Genomic DNA, 21246 nt, shown 5'->3' on the forward strand with positions numbered 1-21246 from the left:
ATCCTGCAGATTTGCTAGTGCATCAACTTCCCGAGCTTTCCCGAAGTTGTTTATTTGGCTACTTGTAGTCCAAGCCCTGAGCACCTTTTGCCTTGAAGATTGTGGGTTGGGTTGGGTATTGCAACTCGGGCTAGAGATGCCTCTGTTGTTGCCGTAGAGCGTACTGCGCGTGCGTGACCCATGACCGATGACCCCAACGTGTTGTGCTGTGCTGTGGACGCCGTAGCAGAGCCTACGGGCGGGACGAGCGAGAGAGCGGCTGCTGGAAATGCTGGAAACGGCTCGGTGCTGTAGGCTGAGCCGGTGATTAGCGGGTGACAAGCCGAGAGAGAACATTATCGAGCGGAAACGGAACCGAGGAAACAAGACTCTCGGGGTCCGTGAGTTCGGTAGCAATAACCTAAGAACAGGAGCGTTCCCCCCTTGACCCTGCCTGCTTACGCCAGCGTCCTGCCAATTTACAGGCAAGGACAGCTATAATCTTTTAAAAGCGGGCAAATAGGCAAATTCCCCCACCCCTGCCTGAGCCTATCTGTGCGACTGCAGGGTGGGCGGGGGGAGAAAGCAGGAGGAGGCAAAGGGAGTGCAAAGTGAGATGTCACTCTCGGGACAACAGTATTTGGAGTGACTTTTAAGCCTCATAAACCTCAAAAAGTAAAAATTGAGAGTGTGAGAGAAGGAAAAACCCTGATTATCGCTAATTAAGTCAGGGTAAATCAACAAAAGAGAAGTGGAAAAGGGCACGGTGCACGAGCGCAGATACACGAAAGAAGGCACAACAGAGGTAAGTGAAATATTTGTTTTGCTTCCTTTTTAAATATTTAATAAAAAATTTGACTCCACTCAGAAGTGCTTGAGGGAAGCGCCTAAGGAGTAAAATGGCTCCACGGAAAAACAAAAGCACATTAGGAATAACAAGTTAAACAAAGTTGAATGGTGGTAATCAACAAGATGTCAAGAGAGCCTTTCATCCCTGGTGGCAAAGGAAAAATCAAAATTCTCCCAAAAGAAAAAGAAAAAAAGGCTCCCAAAGAATTACAACATGGAGGAAGCAAGGGGAATGTAGCATCGAATACAATTAAGGAGTTTGTGGGAAGGCACTTTAAACGGGTTTTCTCTCTTGCTAAAACTATGGTAACTGAAGAAGCGGAGGAATCATGGAAAGGGGAATCCTCCTTAATCTTCGATGAACATTTGGTAGACTCCATAGATCTGGTCAATCGATCAGTTCAGTCTTTGACAAGCCAAAAGGGGGTAATAATGTCACCGCGACTTTCTTCCTCCCCGAGATTAATACAACAGACGTCGGAAGAGGAAGACATAGGCAAAGTGAGGAATCAGCCCAGAACCCAGATGGAAGTCCAGATGGAACTGAAAAGCAGGTTTTAGGGGGAGTCAATGACCGGGTAGGTTTGGACAAAAATAGTGACACAAATGGCGAAAATCTGTCACTTGACTTAAACTTGGAAGCTTCAGAAACCCCTGCATTTTCAATGTTAGAATTGATGTTAATGGTGCAAAAATCGTTACAAGGACTGTTAGAAGTAACAATGGTAAACCATGATACCCTGAAAAGTCAAAAAATGTACCTCTTTAAAATTGAGGGAGAATTACAGGGTATTAGGGGACAAATGCCTTCAATGTTAAGACCTGTCTTAGATCCAGTGGCTATGGGTCAAGGGAGGGAGGGGAAGGTGGAAAAGCTAATCCCCCACTAGTAAGCCAGGTTGATGAAGTCCATACTGATGTTCAAGAAGTTTATGTGTCAAGATGGCCAATGCTGGTAAAAAGAAGAGGCAAATATATGAACTATGGCCACTCAAAACGAGTAAGAGTAGTAGGAAGTGATGTGCAAAGAAAGGCTAACTTAAGAGCGACGAAAAAAAGAAAGGTGAGGAAGGAGCCTACAGAAGTGGTAACACAAGAGCTTAAGACACAATCGCATAAGATAGCGAAGGAACACAGAGAAGTAAATACAAGTTCTGAGAATTGGGCCAGGACTCCAGTCAAAAAGGAGAACTGTAGTAGGAAGCAAACCCACCAGGATAAAGTGATAAAAAATAAAAGTAATTAAGCCGCAAAACATGTAAATGTACCGACCCGGATGGCCCCCCTTAAAAATAATGTATGCTGGGAAAGTAGCCTGGAGGAGGTTCCTAGAGTAAATACACAACATTATCAGGGGGATGCAAAGTCGGAAGAAGCGGTAGACAAAGGGAATAAGTGGCTTTATTTTGAACAAGTGAAATTGGTAAGGGGTGGTAAAAAACTAAAAAAAGAGTGGGCATTTAAACAGATCACACCTACTCAATGTTTTTGCCCATTGCCCAAACCTAAACGGAATAGGCTCAGGAGACCTTAGACAGGTGGGATTCCAAGCAATTGGGGTTGGGAAGGAAGTCACCAAGGTACAGCTTTACTCAGGTTTGGTCATAACCGCAATAGTAAACGCAGAGCAGGAAATCCGAAAAGAGGGGATTAGACTAGTGCCCTAAGAAAAGTTAGCGCTAGTGCTGAAGGCCCCCCAGCAGAAATCTTTCCTAAGGTACCATGCGGGGCTAGGAAAGAGACAAGTGAAGCTCCCAGGAAGGGAAACGGAGGTAGGGAGAGAAAACTTCAATATAGTAATAAACAATTCAGACATGGTGGAGGCATGGAAGATTTGGAGTAATACTTTAAGCCCAGCAGGTCCCTCATATAGTTATAGGGAGGATTCCGTAATGAATGAGCCTTTAAGTGATGTAGAATAGGAAATGGGACAGCCACGGAGCACACAAATGGTCTCTTGGAATATAAACGGGCTAGGAACGCACCTAAAACAAGAAGCCATGAAAGAACTTGCAAAACATAATGAAATAATTTGTATACAAGAGACCTGGCTCTGTGGTGAACCCCCAGTAGTGGAAGGGTTTCGACAAGTTTACCGACCAGCAGTAAAATCTAACTCAGGGCGCCCAGCAGGTGGCTTGTTGACTATGATATCAACAACTTTAATCTCTAAGGCATTTCAGATATCTGTAAGGTGTAAGTGGCTTTTGGCCTGCAGAATTCAAACAACATTTGCTGACAAGAAATATAAATATATGTTGATTCTTAATGTGTATATGCAATGGAGTTCATCGAAGGAATATGGGGTCTATTGTTACATTTTAAGAATGATATGGATGCACTTTGTGATAAGTATGGGAATGGCTTGATTGTGTTATTGGGAGATTTTAATCATAAAGTAAATCCAAAATTGTCTGATCAGTGGTACTCAGAAATTCTAGAGGCATATGAGGTAAAAAAAGCAGAGTTTGTGGAAACTAAAACATCGACTGATGCGGCTGAATTTGGGTAATTTTTTTGCCATAAAAAGTGTCTTTTGTCTAAATGGAAGGGTAGCTCAGGACCGTCCGGCAAAGAAAACTTTTAAATATGGGAAGCACAATTGCCCAATAGACTATATCTTTATGCTAGCATGGAATTTCGAGTTAGTAAAAGATTTTAGTATTAACCCCATGGAATGGAGTGATCATAATGTAATAAAATTAGAATTGGGAATAGCCCAACATTTGGCTTGTGATAGAGTTATCTTTCAAGAGATGGAGTATCCGAAGAGGAAAACCACTCGGTTATCGGAAAAATTTATCGCGAGGTTAACAAGTCTGCAACAAAAGGTTCAGTTAGGCCGCTTGAGGGGCCAAAACTTACCCTGGTTTGTGGAAAAAATAAAACAAGTAGTGGAAAGCATAAGTATAGAATTAAGGCCTCTTGTAAGGGCCCATAAGAATAAAGGAAGAGCCCAAATTAAGAAAGGAACGTGGTTTAATCAGGACTGTTTAATTAAAAAAAGAGAAGTCAGGAGAGAAGAGCGTAGCTTACGGAAAAAATTTGTGCAAGCGAAGGCGGAAAATTTAGTAAAATAAAGAGAGAATATACCACGTTAATCCGTAATGCAAAAAGGATTCATAAAGAAACGTGTTGAGGCAAATTATTGGATACAATCGAATCTAAGAACATACGGCAGTTCTTGAAGCTAATACAGTCAGTTACGGAACCTTTGGTTGCCCCAATGATTTGTGTAGTGGAGGAGGATGCTTGGATAGAGAATATACAGAAATTATACGCCCCTGGGAGGTGGACTGATAATGTGGTATAAAAGGGATTGGAGAGGCCTAGTAGAAGATTTAAAACAAGATTGCTCAGTAATAAATGTCCTTAGGATTATTAGGACATTAGATTTAACAAGAGCCGCTGGCCCAGATGACATGCCTGCCTTGATACTAAATTCAAATCAGCCCTGGTGGGCAGAATTCTTCTAAAAATGTTTGCTTTAATTTTAGAGCAAGGGGAACTACATTAAAACTGGAAGGGTGCAATAATAAGACCGCAACACAAGAAAGGGGATGTAAATGCCCCCAAGAACTACAGGCTAATTAACCTATTAGATATAGGAGAAAAGATTATTGCTAAGATGATCCTTGGTAAGCTAAAAGCGTGGGTGGAACTTTGGTCAATCGTACCAGTAGAACAGGGTGGGTTTAAAGAAGGCCACTCCACGATTGATCATTGTTTTGTCCTGTGGGCATTAGCCAGGAAATCGATAGAACAAAATGGCAAATTATTTTGCTGCTTTGTCGATTTCCGGGTGGCTTTTGACTCAGTGGACCGAAGTAGCCTTTGGGAAGTGTTAGAAAACTATGCAATGCCGGAGGGCATATTGAATATCTTAAAAGAATTACATAGTGATAATTGGGCCCAGGTCATTAGAGATTCAAAGGGCTCATTAACTCAGAAAATTCCTGTAAAGAATGGCCTGAGACAAGGGTGCGTTTTAGCACCCTTGCTTTTTTCAATTTTCTTAGCAGATCTTCCTGCAGTTTTGGAAGTCGAAAAGAGTGTGAGCCCGCGCATGAATAGTAACAAAGTGTCATGCCTTTTATATGCCGATGATCTCGTGATCTTGGACCAAACAGAAATGGGCCTCCAAAGGAAATTAAATGTTTTTTAAAAGTACTGTGATAAAAAGCTTTTACCTGTGAATATGGAGAAAACATAGATCCTATGTTTCGGAAAGAGGGTAAAAAAGTTTAATTGGTTTTTAGGTCAGGACAAATTAGATGTAGTAGGCGAATATAAATATCTAGGACTTTGGTTTGACAGCGCATTAAAGTGGAATACCCATGTGGTGGCACAAACTTCAAAGGCACTTACATCAATCTGTGGATTAAAAAAATGTAATAAAGATTATGGTGACATGTCACACAGACCGATATTAAAGGCATTTGAAGCTATGATCCCCCCACAAGTTCTGTATGGTGCAGAAGTGCTCTATCTGAGTGGAAAAAGGGAGTGGGGCCGAGAAGAAGGAAAGATACTTAAAATGTTACTGTCTTTACCTAATTGTTCCATGATTCAAGCAATCAGATTAGAGGTAGGCCTGACGGCATGGGATGTAAAGTCACAAATGTCCTTGCTAAGATTCTGGAACCGTCAGGTGTCTGGTGGGGAACAGAAGGTTTCAATTTGGTGCAGAGAGGAAATACAAGCAAGCAGCTTACGCTGAATACGGGATGTGAGGAAAACCCTCCAGTTAGTAGCTGCGCACTTAAAATTGAACCTAGAACAACCTTTGATGGATTTAGTCTTTACTAAGAAAATGCTTAGAGACCTAGGGCTCGAATAGTCTAGATCACAAGATCTGGAGTACCTGAAGCTAAAAAAAAATCAGTTAATTGGGTAAGGAATGAATGGCAAAAGGAGGTCCTGTTCCCATATTTGGATTTGCTGCCCAATAAATGGCTAAGATACGAAATCATGAAGGTTCGGGTGGGCTTAAATCCATGGAAGATTGATAGTAAAATAAAAGCGGCCCTGATCCAACCAGATGGTTTTGTAAATGTGGCCTAGGAGTAAGAAATTATATTTTACATATATTGCTTGACTGTACATGGATTTTAGCTGTTCGAAAAGTGTTTTTACGCCCAATATTTTTAAAGTACAAGGTGAATACTCGGGCGGATGCTGTTGATCTCCTTACAGAAATGTCTTTCTTGGATATTACAATTGCGTTGGGGAAGTTTTTGAAAGCAACAAGAGAATCTGTATTGGAGGCAATTAAGGAGGATGGGAAAGTTTAAGAGTTTAAGATTTTAAAAATACGGAGTACCCCAATATTTAGTTTTTATGGTTTTAAATTTGTACAGAGTGTTTAAAATGAATTATGGTTTAATAATCTTATTGCTATGTGGATCCATTGTTCTATGTATGGTTTATAGACTATTGTCTAAATAAACTTTGTTTATCAATCAGAGTGTTCCGTGGGCCCGCTTTCAGCATTTCAGCTCAAGGCGCCTTCGCGATCCCTAGCCCATCGACTGGTGGGTCCCCAGGAAAGACAATCTTTTGTTTCTACGGCTTTCCTGGTTGCGCCAGACGTGCCCTGACTTCCCTCCAAAGAGTGAGTCCCTCAGACCTTGCTGGTTTACACCGATGCCAATCTTGTCATCTTGCGTGGGTTGCTGTTGCCAAGGCTTGTTGGATCTAATCCGGATACCGATGCTGCAGCCCTCGACATCCGACGTGGTACAGCTCAAATGCAGCTCTTGGTTGCGTCGACGCCTCCTGGACCTTGTGGCTGAAGAGTCAAGCTTCACCTCCATCACTTGAAAGCACCCGACATCGGCTGGCATCTTCTTGTCGCCATCCTGGTCACTGGCTAGTGACCCAGACTCTGTCCCCTCTGCTTTCAGGTTCTTCAGATCTCCGATCCACCCTTGTATCCATCTGGACACTCTTCACCTGGACGCCTGCAGCACTTCTTTGCAGCTCTCCATTGAAAACGACGACGAAACCCGACACGAAAAGACACCTATGCACCCGGCTTCCCTGGGTGAGATAACACGAGTACTTCGGTTCTCCCGTGGGTCTTGACTCTTGAAAGGGTTTTACTGTAGTCCACTCCTAAGTGGCCTTATTCTTTAAAATTGTAACTCTAACTTTCTCCATAGAAGTCAATGGTGAGTCGCGGCTGTGTTTAGACACTGCACGCGTCCCCCGTGGTTCTCCTGCATCCCTACCTTGGGTGGTTCCTGGTTGCCCCAGCAGTTCTACAGGCTCTAGGCCTGGTCTCTTTGTTGAGAGCGGTACGTGTACCACTTTCTTAGTATATGGTTTGTGAGGCCCCTAGGGCAAAATGTATACTGTGCTAATTTACTGTGTGCTATTTAAGTTTTTGTATTGTACTTTTGCCTCTAGCCTCATAAAGAGACCTGAGGGGTGTGTTTAGAATAAATACATATATTTTATATATATACCTGGTGTAGTGCTCTTTTATTTGATCATTCAAGAGATTATAGACTGGTAAAACATGCTGCTTTACATCCCTTCAAGACTTAGCCTGAAGGCTGCTCTCCTCAGCTACCACTAGGATAGCTTTCTATGAAGGTTGTCTAAACCTACCATCAATAAGGGTCGTTTGGACTGGTGCAAGGTGCCCACTAGAATAGTGTAGATCATATGCCAGGTCTACTTCTCACAGCAGGGACACCCCTGTCTCGTCCCCCTGCTGATATACACAGGCTCTGATTCTCTGCCCATAACACAAATCATAGCTCGCGTGATTTATACATAATTTGTATAGCCCTGATATAGTTTGGACCAAACCCTTTTTAACGCATGATAGCCCATAAAAATGGCCAGGACATGTTTTCTCTGTGCATCTGTCAATGTTGCTCTAGTGTTAGTACGTCACGCCTAAATAGTGAAGACATTGGTCAATTACCTCTATTCTTTGATTTAATGTAAAAATGGATGTCAGCGTCCTTTAATACTGTGGAATTCTGACATTTTTCACAAGGTTGCATTGTTTGCCTTCCTGTGTGTTGGAAATGGCTACCTTATAACTCTTTGTACCAAATTGGTACCTATTAAATGGCTGCCAGTATTATACACCTTCTCTCCAATATGGGCAACAAGGTAATTTATAGTGGAATACAGCAAGATGAGTGAATTATTTTACGTGTCAATGAAGCAGCCAGATCTGAAAACTAGGCGGAAGATTTGATGAACTTGCATGTTGTAGCAAAGTTGAATGGAGTGATGCCTGTGCACAAACGTTCATTGATAAGCAATCAGGTGGTTTATTTACTTTCGGCGTCACCATCCCTCCACCCTGGATGATTTATTATTTTGCAGAAGCTGCACTCTTAACATTGCTGCTAATTCGTGTGTTCTCTTGTGATGGTTACAAGGGGGCACAAAAGGTTAGTTTTTCCCTTTTCTGACTTCTATAAAAAGAAGTCGATTTTGTACAGGACGTTCAGCCGAGAGATGCTCTTATATGTCGGCACTGCTTCTGTCTTCATCTCTCCATCTCCATACATTTTACTGTTTCTCATCCTACTTCCTTGTCTGGAGAATTTGTGGAAGATCAATAATTGTTCGTTTGCTTGTGCCCTGTTACTGGCATTCATATTGTCTGTGTGCTGAGCTTTCACTTGACATGGATAGTCTACTGATGAAAGAATGAAAGCATGAATGAGTTAGCAGGCACAGCAGACCTGTGCAGGCTGCTAGAAGGAGCTACAAGCAGCTACAAGCAGCATGCCAGAAGGAGCATGCTGAGACCCAGTTTTAGCGAAGGGAGAATGGCAGCAGAGTGGCACCGTTCTTGAGATGTGATAACAAATTAAAGAAATACTTCTTTCAAATGAAATATATTTTAAATATGAAATGAGAGGGATTGAGAGAGGAGGGCTCGCATAATCTGCATTTCTGACCAAATAACACTTTTGTGATAAATAATTCGGGACACATACATTTTAATTCAGTATCAATATTATAGTGGATCAAAGAAGATACATATTGGAACCTCAATTTAGAAGAACTCTGTGGTGTAAATTATAAATAAGCCATACCTCCCTATTGAAACACATAGGATTCAACGTTTTGTTTAGACATTGCTGGGACAACTATGAAAATGAGGGCTCACGGGTAGGTTTGGGAGTCTGTAAGGAACTTGGCATCGGATTTCGGGTGCTTTTACTAAAATACCCGAAGGAAATTGTAAGACTGGAGCTCATGTTGTGAAATGAGCATTTGTGATATGAACATGCAATAAGCTGTCTATCTCTTTGTTGACCTGGGTCAAGGATAGGTTGGTTTGAGGTACTTAAAGGACCAACGATACCGTCTTCTAGATTTTCTGAAATATTATTGTAGGACTAGGCCTTTAGAGTTTCAAGTAAAATGTGGGAGGCATTTGTCCTACAGCAGTAACTTAATTTGCTCTTTCTCCAGCTTGGAGTGAAGCCATGGACAGCCGTCCACCACTTCAAATCGATATGGACGGTCCTGGGCCTGCCACTTACCTGCCTCTGACCAAAAGGGGCACGTCATCTTTCACTATCGGCCGGAGGACCCCGCCTAAAGGTAAACAGTAACCCTGAACTTTTTGTATTTTATTCTGTATTGCTATAGCATTCACCCGGAAAATGTCCAGGGTATTCCAGAATCCTAGAAGGTAGTGCTGTTAAAGTTACTTTTGAAAACCACTGGAATACCGATTCCTGGCCTTCAATGGCCCAAAATTCCTAAATAATGACGGTCTCTTTACTTCTGCACCCAAGTGAGACTGTACCCAAAAATTCGATAAAGGAAATGTGCTTGAACATGATGATGACATCTGTTGAAAATCCTGATTTAATAAAAGATTTGTAAGATAAATGTGGAATAATGGCTGAAATCAGTCTGTTTCAGAGTGGGAATGGCAATGCAAAAGGTTTGCAAATATTGACTTTGGCAGTATTCTAAGCATTTTCGATGCTGAAACTCCTAAACTGCACAAAAAGTCACCATACTAGCAGATATTCCCAGTAGTAAGTTGTATTTGTGGTTGAAAAAAATCTACAAATTCTAATTCCCCACTTCAGGGATGGGGATTTCCAATAGTGCCTTAAGCATTTGAAAATCACATGGAACTCCAGACCCACTGATAGGTACCGAATAGATAATTTTTACAATATATTGTATGGTGAATAAAATATCCCAGCATATTTGTGTAGGAAGGAATGTTTTGATGTTTTTATTGCCATTCTCTTTTAACTGCCATTTAAAACCTAGACAAATAGAATATGCGGCATTACATTAAACTCATTATCAGTCCAAACATTTCGTTATTTATCCATGGTGCACTCTAGACTACAGAAAGCATGGTGCACTCTAGACTACAGAAAGTAGAGTACCATACATGTATTAGCCTAGTACCTATGTGGTTGTGGTTGGCTGTGGAATCATGGCAGTTCATCTTTATTCCCAGTTTCTCTACTACACTAAACTTTGTTATTTGTATCCCGTATTTGGCATAATCCGGCATATTAGATATTCAGTGCTATTCAAAAAACTGGAAAAGTACAGATGTATGTAAAAAGAACGAATGTCTGACATAATATCGACAGACAGAATATCGATATGCAAAAATATCGGAGCAAAAATATCGACAGCAAAAATATCGGAATCCTATCTTCATTAAGGTAAGTACAAAAATATCGAAAAAATAATATCGAAGTACAAAAATATCGGAATCAAAAATATCGTTTTTTTAAATGTCTTAATAATAATGTAAAAATAAATTTAAAATACATATAATTTTACAACTATTAAAGAAAAATATTAAAACAAAATTAAAACTAATACATATACATTTAAAATAAATAAAACACTTAATAATGTAAAGTAATTTTAATTTTTTTCATGTAATTTATTTGATTTAATGTAAAACAATTTTTACCCTGTACGCCTGTACCTCAAAAACCCAAAACTGACCCTGAACCCTAAAAATATCCCTGTACCCCAAAAACCCAAAACTGACCCTGAAACCTAAAAATACCCCTTTACCCAAAAACTGAAAACTGACCCTTATCCCTAAAAATACCCCTTTACCCAAAAACTGAAAACTGACCCTGAACCCTAAAAATACCCCTTTACCCAAAAACTGAAAACCGACCCTAAACCCTAAAAATACCCCTTTACCCAAAAACTGAAAACTGACCCTGAACCCTAAAAATACCCCTTTACCCATGAACTGAAAACTGACCCAGAACCCTAAAAATACCTCTTTACCCAAAAACTGAAAACTGACCCAGAACCCTAAAAATACCCCTTTACCCAAAAACTGAAAACTGACCCTGAACCCTAAAAATACCCCTTTACCCATGAACTGTAAACTGACCCTGAACCCTAAAAATACCCCTTTACCCAAAAACTGAAAACTGACCCAGAACCCTAAAAATACCCCTTTACCCAAAAACTGAAAACTGACCCTGAACCCTAAAAATACTCCTTTACCTAAAATAATTAATATTATTTAATTACCAATTAATTATTAATTAACAATAACAATTAAGTAAATATATTAGCACATTTGCTGTAATTAATTTAATTTAATAATTAATATTAATTAATTACCAACTAATTAATAATTATAAATATGTCAAAAATTATATTAATTAATTAACTAATTAATAGAAATTAATTACCAATTAATTATTAATTAAAATATGTACAAACATATATCAATTAATTAATTATTATTAAATTACTTCCCACCCTATTCCCCTATAAACCCATAACCCGCTACAGAACATATTTATCAATTAATCAATTAATTAAAAATAATTAAAAATTATTTCTCAATTAATTAATTAATAATTCCTACTAACTAATAATTAATTTAACATAATTAAATTACTTCCCACCCTATTCCCCTATAAACCCACAACCCGCTACAGTAGTAAAATACAATATTTAATTAATTTACATTAAAAATAAATAATAAAACATAATAAATACAATATAATATACACTAAATGTATTTAAAAATTGATATTAGTAACATCAAAGTTATTAATTTCGATATTATTGACATCGATATTTACAACTTCGATATTACTGATATCATACCAATATCGATATTAAGACTGTCGATATTACTTACCTTCGATATTTTGTCCCATCGATATTTAAACTTCGATATTTTTGTATATCGTTATTTAAAAATCGATATTTTGTCTGTGTACCAAAAAGAACATTAGTAAAATGCCACCAACATCAAATAAACACAATGGAAAAGGTAAAAGTGTAGTCTAACAATAAAGATTTGTCTAATACTGACAAAATGCACCTATACAGTGACCTTCTTTTTCTTCTTGATACAAGCTGAACTGTTAAAGACACCACTTCAGTACCTGAAAAAAATACATATCAAAATCTATAACCGAATGAGGATAAAAAAAAGAAATGTTGTTAAAAATTAAATACATTTATATTAAAATACACTGGGGCATCTCCCATTACGCTCCACCCGTAAAAACTCCATCCCCTAACTCTTATCCATTTCTTTACTGCACTCCTTCCCACCCGACAGTCTAAGCAGTTTTTCTAACTTGAAATCCACCATTCAGAGATTCCACAGTATAGAATGTAAGAATTGCACCTTCACCTTAAATGGAAAGGTGATCTCACAAACCCCTCTACCAAACCTAAAATTTGACATTCCTTGCTGGTCCAGTAAGGAGACTCTTTCCTTTATCTCTTTCTGTCATTGGATTCTAGCTTAGAATTCAGTGACATTACTGATGAGGTCATACTGCTTGGAACTCCACTGTAGCAGTTGGTAATCGGTAGGAGCTGGAGCGGCAGTGTTTTCTCTCAGCTGTCCTCCTCTTGTATGGTGTATTCTTGCCTACAAAAAGAGTTTTGATTCAACATCGATGAGTGCTACAGGTTTATTTCATTGATGGCGAGGATCCGAGGACAAGTGCATAGACCTTAGAAGTATTAATCAAGCGATCTTGGGGGATGGCCATCCTTTCCCCAAAAATTTCCAAACTGGATTCATGGTGAGCCTATAATCAGGTCATTCTAAGTAAAGATTCGAGGCATATTACTGCTTTTGTTATGGGATGTTCCAGTTTTGTAGGATCCCCTTCAGATTGACTTCTGCAGCAGTAATTTTCCAAAGATGAATGGAAAAAATTTGACAAGGTCTCCAGGGTGTGTCTGTGTTCCAAGATGATGTATTAGCTCATGGTAGCAATCCAATGGAACACAACCAAAGATTTGATTTGGCTTTGAGAGCTATGTTGGAGAGATGTTTAAGATTGAGAAAGGATAAATTAATGTTGGGGTAGACGAAGTGGAGTATTATGTTAGGTTGTTTACAGTAAGGAGATTTTACACAGGCCTGGGTTGCTGAAAGCTGCTATTGATGTGGCAATTCGGATGATCGAGACAATCTGCGTGCATTCATGGGGATATTTGAATTTTATGCCAAGTTCATCCCGAATTGTTCAACTATTGCTGATCCTTTATTTAGTTTACTTAAGAAAAAGGCAACATTTGTACGAGGAAAGAGCAACAGTGTGCATTTGAGGTCATCAAGGAAGAACTAGCTAAGGCACATTGCACAGTCCATTTTCACCTGGAAGAAAGTTGTGTATCATAGTGTATGTTAGTAATGCAGGAATTGAAGATGTTTTAACATAAGTAAAAAATAACCATGAAAACCCAATTTTGCTTTATGTCATGTACCATGAGGCCTCAAGAGAGGGCTTATTCAGTAATAGAACTTGAAATGCCAGCTTGTACATGTGCGTTAGAAGAATGTAAGTCCTATGTTTGGGGGGCTAGTTTCACCATCAAGAATACATCATAAACCATTTGTTCCTTTGTTGAATGGTACTAATGTCACCTCCAGTAAACCAACTGCAAGATTAGCAAGACTTCGTTTCAAGTTGCTTGAATACCATTGTGATGCTGGTCATATTCTTGGTGTGAAAAACAAGAAGGCTGACTGTTTATTTCATGTACCACTTCCTTTTTTCTCTTTGAGTTCACAGTATAATTGTGTCGTTGACAATGATGAATGCTAAATTGCCAGTGTTGCCTGGTAAAGTTTAAAATGTGTGAGTGCACAGGAATGTAGAGAGACTTTGCAAGAAGATTCAACTTTAAAAAAAGGTGATGGCTTTCCAAGAGAGAAAAGTTTATATTTGGATTGACAAGAATTTAATAAAGTACAAGCTGAATTGTCTGTGGAAGGAGGGATTCTTATCTGATGAGATATGTTGATACCTCAATTGAGTCTAAGAATTAGGCTAATGTCCCTGTGTATTTTTGGACATTTGGATACAACTTCCGAAAGAATAGTTTGATGCAACAATATTGGTGGCCAGGATGGGACAGAGATGTGGACATTTGGGTGCTTAAATGTCCAAGTTGCATGCAGAACAACAAGATTCTCAAAACAATAATACCACCTTTGACAATGGTGTGCGATTTTAGTCTAGTGTGGGAGAAAGTTGCTGTTGATTTTATTGGACCTTTTCTTTGTCTCCTCATTCAGAAGAGGTATGGTATTAAGTTGGTTGAATTTGTTTCAAACACGTTGCAGTTGAGGTTTGTGCATAAATTTCACACTAGGAATGTGAGCACTTTTTTGAATAATGTTTTTGCCAGCAAAGAGTGTCTCTCAGAAGTAGTTTCGACAATGGAGTACAAATGTGTCTCCAAGAAAATGTTTCTTGATGGGCTAATATTAAACATATGTTTGTATCATCTGCAAAGTAAGGGAATGGTAGAGAGGATGAATAGGATGGTGGTTGAAAGTGTGAGATGTGCAAGTTTGCATGGTAAAAATGTTGAAGATGCTGTAAGAGTACTGCTGTGTGCACATCGTAACACACCCAATAATACTAAGGGGGTTGCTCATTTCTGTGCCCTCAGAGGGAGGAGACCTTTTGATTTCCTGAGTCCAGCATGGTTGTGTAGGTCTGAAATAGTTGGTTTTGATGTGTTCCGCAAGAATGTTGGTGTTGATTTTTCTTTTGATAAGGTTTGAGAATTTAGCTTGAGAAAAAAGCCAGATTTGATTCAATCAACCTGCAAATAAGTTGGAAATCAACAAAGTAGATTGGGCACGGGTGAAATTATCCAATAGCAGCCCGAGTAAAGGGAATGTGAGATTCAGTGTTCCACTTATGGTTAAACAAGTGAGTGAAAAATACCAGTGCGGTTAAGTTGTCTAATAGTTATTGGTGGAAGTGTGAAAGACTTGCAAAAGTAAGTAAGTAACCAGCAAAAGCATATGTGGATTTGGATAGAAAGGATGCTAAAGCATGTTTGTATTTGGGTAGGGAAGATCTTTCTTTTTCAGGACGGTGGTCATGGAAAATCTACCAGAAAACATTGTAGGATGATACCAGAATTATGTTATAGGATGATTTTTGGAATTTACCAGGGATTTGTGATCACTTTTATTCCAGGTTTGTGTACTAGTTGTTTTATATTATACCTACGTTTTTAGTAATGTATTATTTCTCTTTATTTAGCTCAGTTTATCCTGGTTTATGTGCTATGTTTTTACTTGGTTGAATGCAATTTTTTAATCAAAGAAGGCTGCGGTCTGCGATGGGATTTTCGAGACAGGGTGTGATGGTACCCAACCCACACAGCCTGCGAGGCCACATTTAGCGCTATACAAATCTGTTTCCATAGGCTGTAATTTTAGCAGGCGTTACTACATGCCGCCTGTGTGAGTTTGTCATCCCCATTATAGGAATAAATAACAGGAAAAATAAGCCGCTCAGTTATGATGTCTAGTAAATTTAGCTTTAAATGAAGTCCTGTACATATATATATAATATTCTCAATAATATCATTTACACCATACACTGCGCAGGTGCTCGAATAATATGGATTATCAAACTCAACTATATGCATTTTATCAACCTCAGAGGGATGAAAGCTTAAGCCAGCTCTGCAGTGGTCCAACGGTTTCATACGGATATTTAGAGCACGCATTGCAGCCCACGGAACCATCGACTTTCGGGTGATATCAATGGCAGGGTGCAATACAGTATGTAAATGAGCATTGGCAAAGCCAATATATTGCGCTCTATTTTTTGATTAGGTGTGTCAATCAATGTGTTTGCCGATGCTCTGCAGCATCGGTAAAAAGCAAAACGCTTGCTGATGTTGTATAGCAAGGAGAAAAGTGAAATAGAACATACGCAGCTCTCGTTATTATTCACAGCTGTGCCATTCCCTGTGAGGATGGTCCTAGAGAGTCCTTTCTGTACAAGATATAATGAAAGCAGGGAGGGCTGGGGCAAGCACTGGACTAGCTTGGAACAGGGACGAGAAGCAGGGTGAAGGGAAGCAAGGTGTTTAGGGAGGGAAGCAGCGTGAATCACGAGGGTGAAGAGAAGCATGATGTTTAGAGAGGTGAAGCAGCAGCCTTCCCTCCACCCTGCCCCCCCTCCCCATGTACTCCTGATGGTCGGCGCTGAATCCACACTTTCCGTCGGACCTGCCCATTTTAGCCCGCTAACGGGGGAGGGATCAGTTTGTTTTCCCAAGCCTCCCGCGCTTTCAGGAAACCGAAGGTGTGGCTGAAACAGGGCTGCACGAGTGGGCCTCCGATAACAAATGTAAACGTCTTTGCCTGATCAGTTAGCATTGTAGCCCCCTTAATCCCACTTCAAGGGGAGGAGGCGGCAGAAATTTTTTTTAATGACCCTTAACTTTGACGTGGGTATGGGGGCACAGAAGCCAAACGAGGTGACTGAGATTAAAGCAACAATGCAAAATGTTTTTTGACAAATTGAGAGAGGGTGCAAAGAAGGGAAAAGCGTGCAAAGGGAAGGCATACGTGAAATACAGGGAAAAAATGATGTCTAAGGAAAGAGGACATAATAAGAGGGACCATTTAAGGTACAGTGAAAAGGACAGGAAAAATAACGAAAGAAGGGAAAGAGAAGGAAATGTTCATATATCAGTGCGGCTCCGTAGAAAGTCAGCATAGCTCACTCGCGTAGTATAAAGTTCAAACTGAGGGGTGGAGTCCCTCTTGCGGGGCACTTAAACGGGGCGCAATGAAGTAAAGATTGCATATTGCACTTTCTCTTTCTAGATCCCTTCTAGTTGATGAAACTCTGGTTTGGGGGAGGGGGTGGATGCGTGGCAAGAGCTACTGAAAGGTTGAAAGCGCTTTGTCTCTTCCAAGCGCTATGAAGAATCCTAGAACACGAATATTTGAGGTTTAGTTTTGGGTCCGATTCCCATCACTGCCAGGGCAATGTGTGTTTTCTGTACATATTGCTCGCTACCTACCTCGTTCACATTCGCCTAAAGCGAATACTAAACCCATCTGCCGGATGAGTGTTAAAGTGCACGAAAACCATTACAAAGAGTCCATCTCCAACAAAATGCATTAAAGGGGTACGCCCCCCCCCCTCGTTTGTTTTCAGTGGTTTGGGTCTGAAAAACGAGTTTACAAATTATAGCGTGCACCAAAAGCAATACATAGCTCTTAAAGGACCTGTGTTTATTTTTTTGAGGAGCTGCAATGTTTCCACGAACAAGCTTCATCAAAACAAGTCTGAACAGACCTTGACGGCAGCACTTTGGGAGAGGCCTGCCTGGCTCGGCTAATCAGGGCTCCCAGTAAGAAGGGGGGGCGAGCGCACAGAATAGAGTGTGAATGTGATGGGGGAGGCTGGAGAGTCTAAGGAATCACTGAGGGATAATGACAGTGGAGAGAGAAGAGGGACACTGTGAGAGCAGCGGAGAGAGAGAGAGACAACAACATTTGTGAGAGGAGAAGGGAAAGGAAAAAGAGAGGAGAGAGAAAACGGGCAAAGGTAACAAGAAATGGAGCAAAGAGGTAAAATGCTAGTGGAGAACATCACGAAAAAAGAAGGGACAGAGAGGAGGAAAGGTGGGAGGTAAAACGGCCTGGGGGAAGCTGGCTGGGGAGGGGGAGGAGAAATCCAATTAAGGCTGTGTGCGGATAGAGAGAGAGGGGAGATGCTGGAGCTGGGGAACAGATGGCCATGAAAGTTTATGGCCCAAAAGCGCGTGCCTGTGGCCACGTGAACTCGAAGAAAACCGCACGAAAAAACCTGTGGTTTCACGAGTATTTTGAGCACTTGAATTCTCGCTCCGCTCAATGCGCATGCGCATTGATAGGTCGCAAGACCTAAAAATGATTGACTCTAAAACCAAACCAGTGTAATTTTTGTTAACTGTATCTCATTGCAAAACTCATTACTATAGTGTTCGGATAATATCCGGTGGCTATATGCACATAGATACTGACCTCATGGGCTGTACATCTTTTGGGTGAGTGCACTAATTCATGTAGATACGCAGATATATGCACCAACCCCCATCACGAGACACATTACAGTACCAGCAGAATTCCCAGATGTATCTGGCAAATTTTAACTTTGCCTAACTTCTCCCATAAGATAATATATAATTTTTCTAACTTTTCGATAACCCAGTCACACACTCCTATAAATTGACGATCCCTTAGAGAAACATTCACTATCACAGTGATCCTTTGCGACTACAACTTCAGGGGGAGGAAACATAGTCTGTTTTTCCTCTCTACTCTTTGCACACTGCCACGCCCCGGAGTGACGTAACGACGATCCAGCATTCTAACGCAGTCACTACCAATTACCAGCAAGTAATAGCGGGAGATCACACATAAAATGCCGATCTCCAAGCACTGCCCCACAACAACAGAATCCTGATTGAAAGGCCGCAACAGGTACGAGCAGAGGGCAGACAACCTTGACGAAGTAAGTAGGGCCTCTGGGCCCACGATTCCAGTTCAGAATGAAGGGTTCGAATGGGAAACAGATCCCCTTCAGTAACGTGCTGTAACTCTCTGTTCCTATATTCTCAGGGTGTGACTACAGGTCCTGCGGCATGCGGGATTCATACTGCATGTGACGAATTAATCATAGTAAGCATTGTTTTCTTAACCACTGATACCACAATAGCTACGGATGTAATCACAATAGCACATATATCTTTGTAGCAGCCGCAACATAAGCACGGGTGCCACCAATTATCACCACCGCATTATCCGAAAAACGATTTAACACAGCACAAGGAGTGTCACAGATGAGTACAAAATGTTAAAAATTCTGAAGCAACCGTTTCTGTTTATGTGTTTTTCTGTCTTGTCTGTCTTATTCCTTCACAGGTTTTTAAGCAGCACAAGGAGGAAATAATTCCCCTCCTTCACCGCACCTTAGCGTGTGCGACACCTAATCAACTCAACTGGTCGAGGAGACTATACCTGACCGTCACGTTCGTTCACATATACACTATCACATGCCTACATTGCAAATGGATGTCCCCTGTGACAGCTTTCGAAGCATATGAAACGTCTTCCCCCTTAAAGTGTAATCCCAATAATTTTAAGGGAGGTCTCATTAATGCCAGGTCCCTATCCTGCCACTGCCAAGACATACATGATTTAATATTATGCCACGATTTGGATGCTCTTTTTATTACTGAAACTTGGCTCAATGACTCATCTTATCTTGATTTGGCAACTGCCCTCCCTTCAGACTTCACTATCTTTAGGCGGGACAGACCTATTGGGCGTGGGGGCGGGGTAGCACTTGCTATTAAGAAAACCTTCCTTTGCCACACATTTGACTTAGGCCACCTTAAAGGAAGCGAGGGCATAGGCTTCTCGATTAAAATTAATGCCTCCACCTCCTTCTCGGGGGGACTGATATACCGCCCTCCTGGCAATGCCACTCCCTTTCTGGACTCCTTAGATGATGCTCTCGGGGCACTTATGCTACATTATCCCAACTTCACTTTATATGGGGATATGAATATACATTTAGAATTGTGTGTCGATCCCCACACCATCTGCTTCCAACACTCGTTAAACATCTTTGGATTATCCCAACTTGTTACCGCTTCTACCCATCGTGCAGGCCATACTCTCGATGGCATTTGCTCTAATCTTACAACCATGACCACGTCCCCTCCGATCCCTCAAATTTGGACTGATCATTGTCTCATTCCATTTGACATCGAGATACAAGCCCACGCCTTACCCAGCACTAAGCGTTCCCACCCCTCCTTCACAGTCAACTGGAGAAAAGTGACTGACCGTATTAAGCTGGATACCCAACCCCTGGCCCAGGCCCCCAAACTAGTTGGAGATGTAGTAGCCGATTCCCGCAACTTCCATGCCTGGATGGACCAAATCGTCTCGGATAATTCCGACTCCAATGGCCACCATGCGAAATGTCACAAAAGAAAGCTGAATGCACCCTGGTTCGCCCAGACCCTAACCATCTCCTTTGCCGAATACTAGAAAGGAAGTGGAGAAAAACTTATGATGAGGCCTCAAGAACACTCTATGTTCAGCAGAGGAAATTATACCTCTCCAGCATAAAAGCGGCTAAAAAGGAATATTTTACTAAGGCTATAAATGAAGCTCAACAAAAACAAAAAACTGTCTTCTCAATAGTCAAGTCCTTTACCCACCCCAAAGCTCTCATGCCCGAAATCCCACCGTCCGAAATTCTGTGTAATCAAATCGCAGATTTCTTTGTGGATAAAATTGTTAATATTCAGAGAGACTTTCCTCCTCCCTCGATCACTCCTCATGAGGTAACTGATAACTATCCCCCTCTTTGCAGCTTTAAACCTGTTTCCCTCCAGCAAACACGCAAGGCAATTCTGGCCTGCAAATCAGGAGCCCCAACCGACTCCTGTCCTCCTAGCATTCTACACCATCTAATCGAGGTAGTAAACCCCAGCATTAATGCCATCATCAATGAATCTCTTCATTCAGGGATAGTGCCCAGCAACTGGAAAAAGGCTATTGTGAAGCCCCTGATGAAGAAGCAGAACAAATCTCCAACTGATCTTACCAACATGCGCCCCATTTCACTACTACCTGTTCTAGGTAAGATCACGGAACAGTTAGTGCACGGAGAGTTAAAAACATTTGTAGAGACTCACAACATCCTGCATCCTCAACAGTCGGGGTTTCGCTCCGGCCATTCCACCGAAACAGCCTTGATAGAACTATCCGACTCCATCAAGTTCCTGCAGGATGAGGGAAGGCAAGCCGTCCTCATCCTGCTTGACCTAACAGCAGCGTTCGACACTATCTCTCATGTCATTCTGATTAATAGAATGCGAGAGATTGGCGTGACAGACACAGTGTTGGCATGGGTAAAATCTTTCCTGTTTAACAGGTCTCAAACTGTGTCATTGGGTCCCTACCTATCCAGCGAAAAACCCATTACATCAGGAGTACCCCAGGGGTCCATATTAAGCCCACTTTTCTTTAACGTCTATATGGCTCCCCTCCTCACTGTGATAGAGTCTCATGGGATCCTCGTCACGTCATACACCGACGACACCCAACTT

At 41.0% G+C, this 21246-nt stretch overlaps 1 protein-coding gene across 1 annotated transcript in view; it reads left to right on the forward strand.

The window, feature by feature from the left end:
• Nucleotides 1-21246, forward strand: part of STPG3 (sperm-tail PG-rich repeat containing 3) — a 440796-nt gene that overhangs the window by 127782 nt on the left and 291768 nt on the right. The window contains exon 3 of the mRNA XM_086920018.1: nucleotides 9283-9414. Coding sequence (XP_086776144.1) covers nucleotides 9283-9414 — 132 coding nt within the window. The remainder of the gene's footprint in view (nucleotides 1-9282; nucleotides 9415-21246) is intronic.

Source organism: Lissotriton vulgaris, chromosome 5 (genome assembly GCF_964263255.1).
Source record: "Lissotriton vulgaris chromosome 5, aLisVul1.2, whole genome shotgun sequence".
NCBI classification, from domain to species: Eukaryota; Metazoa; Chordata; class Amphibia; order Caudata; family Salamandridae; genus Lissotriton; species Lissotriton vulgaris.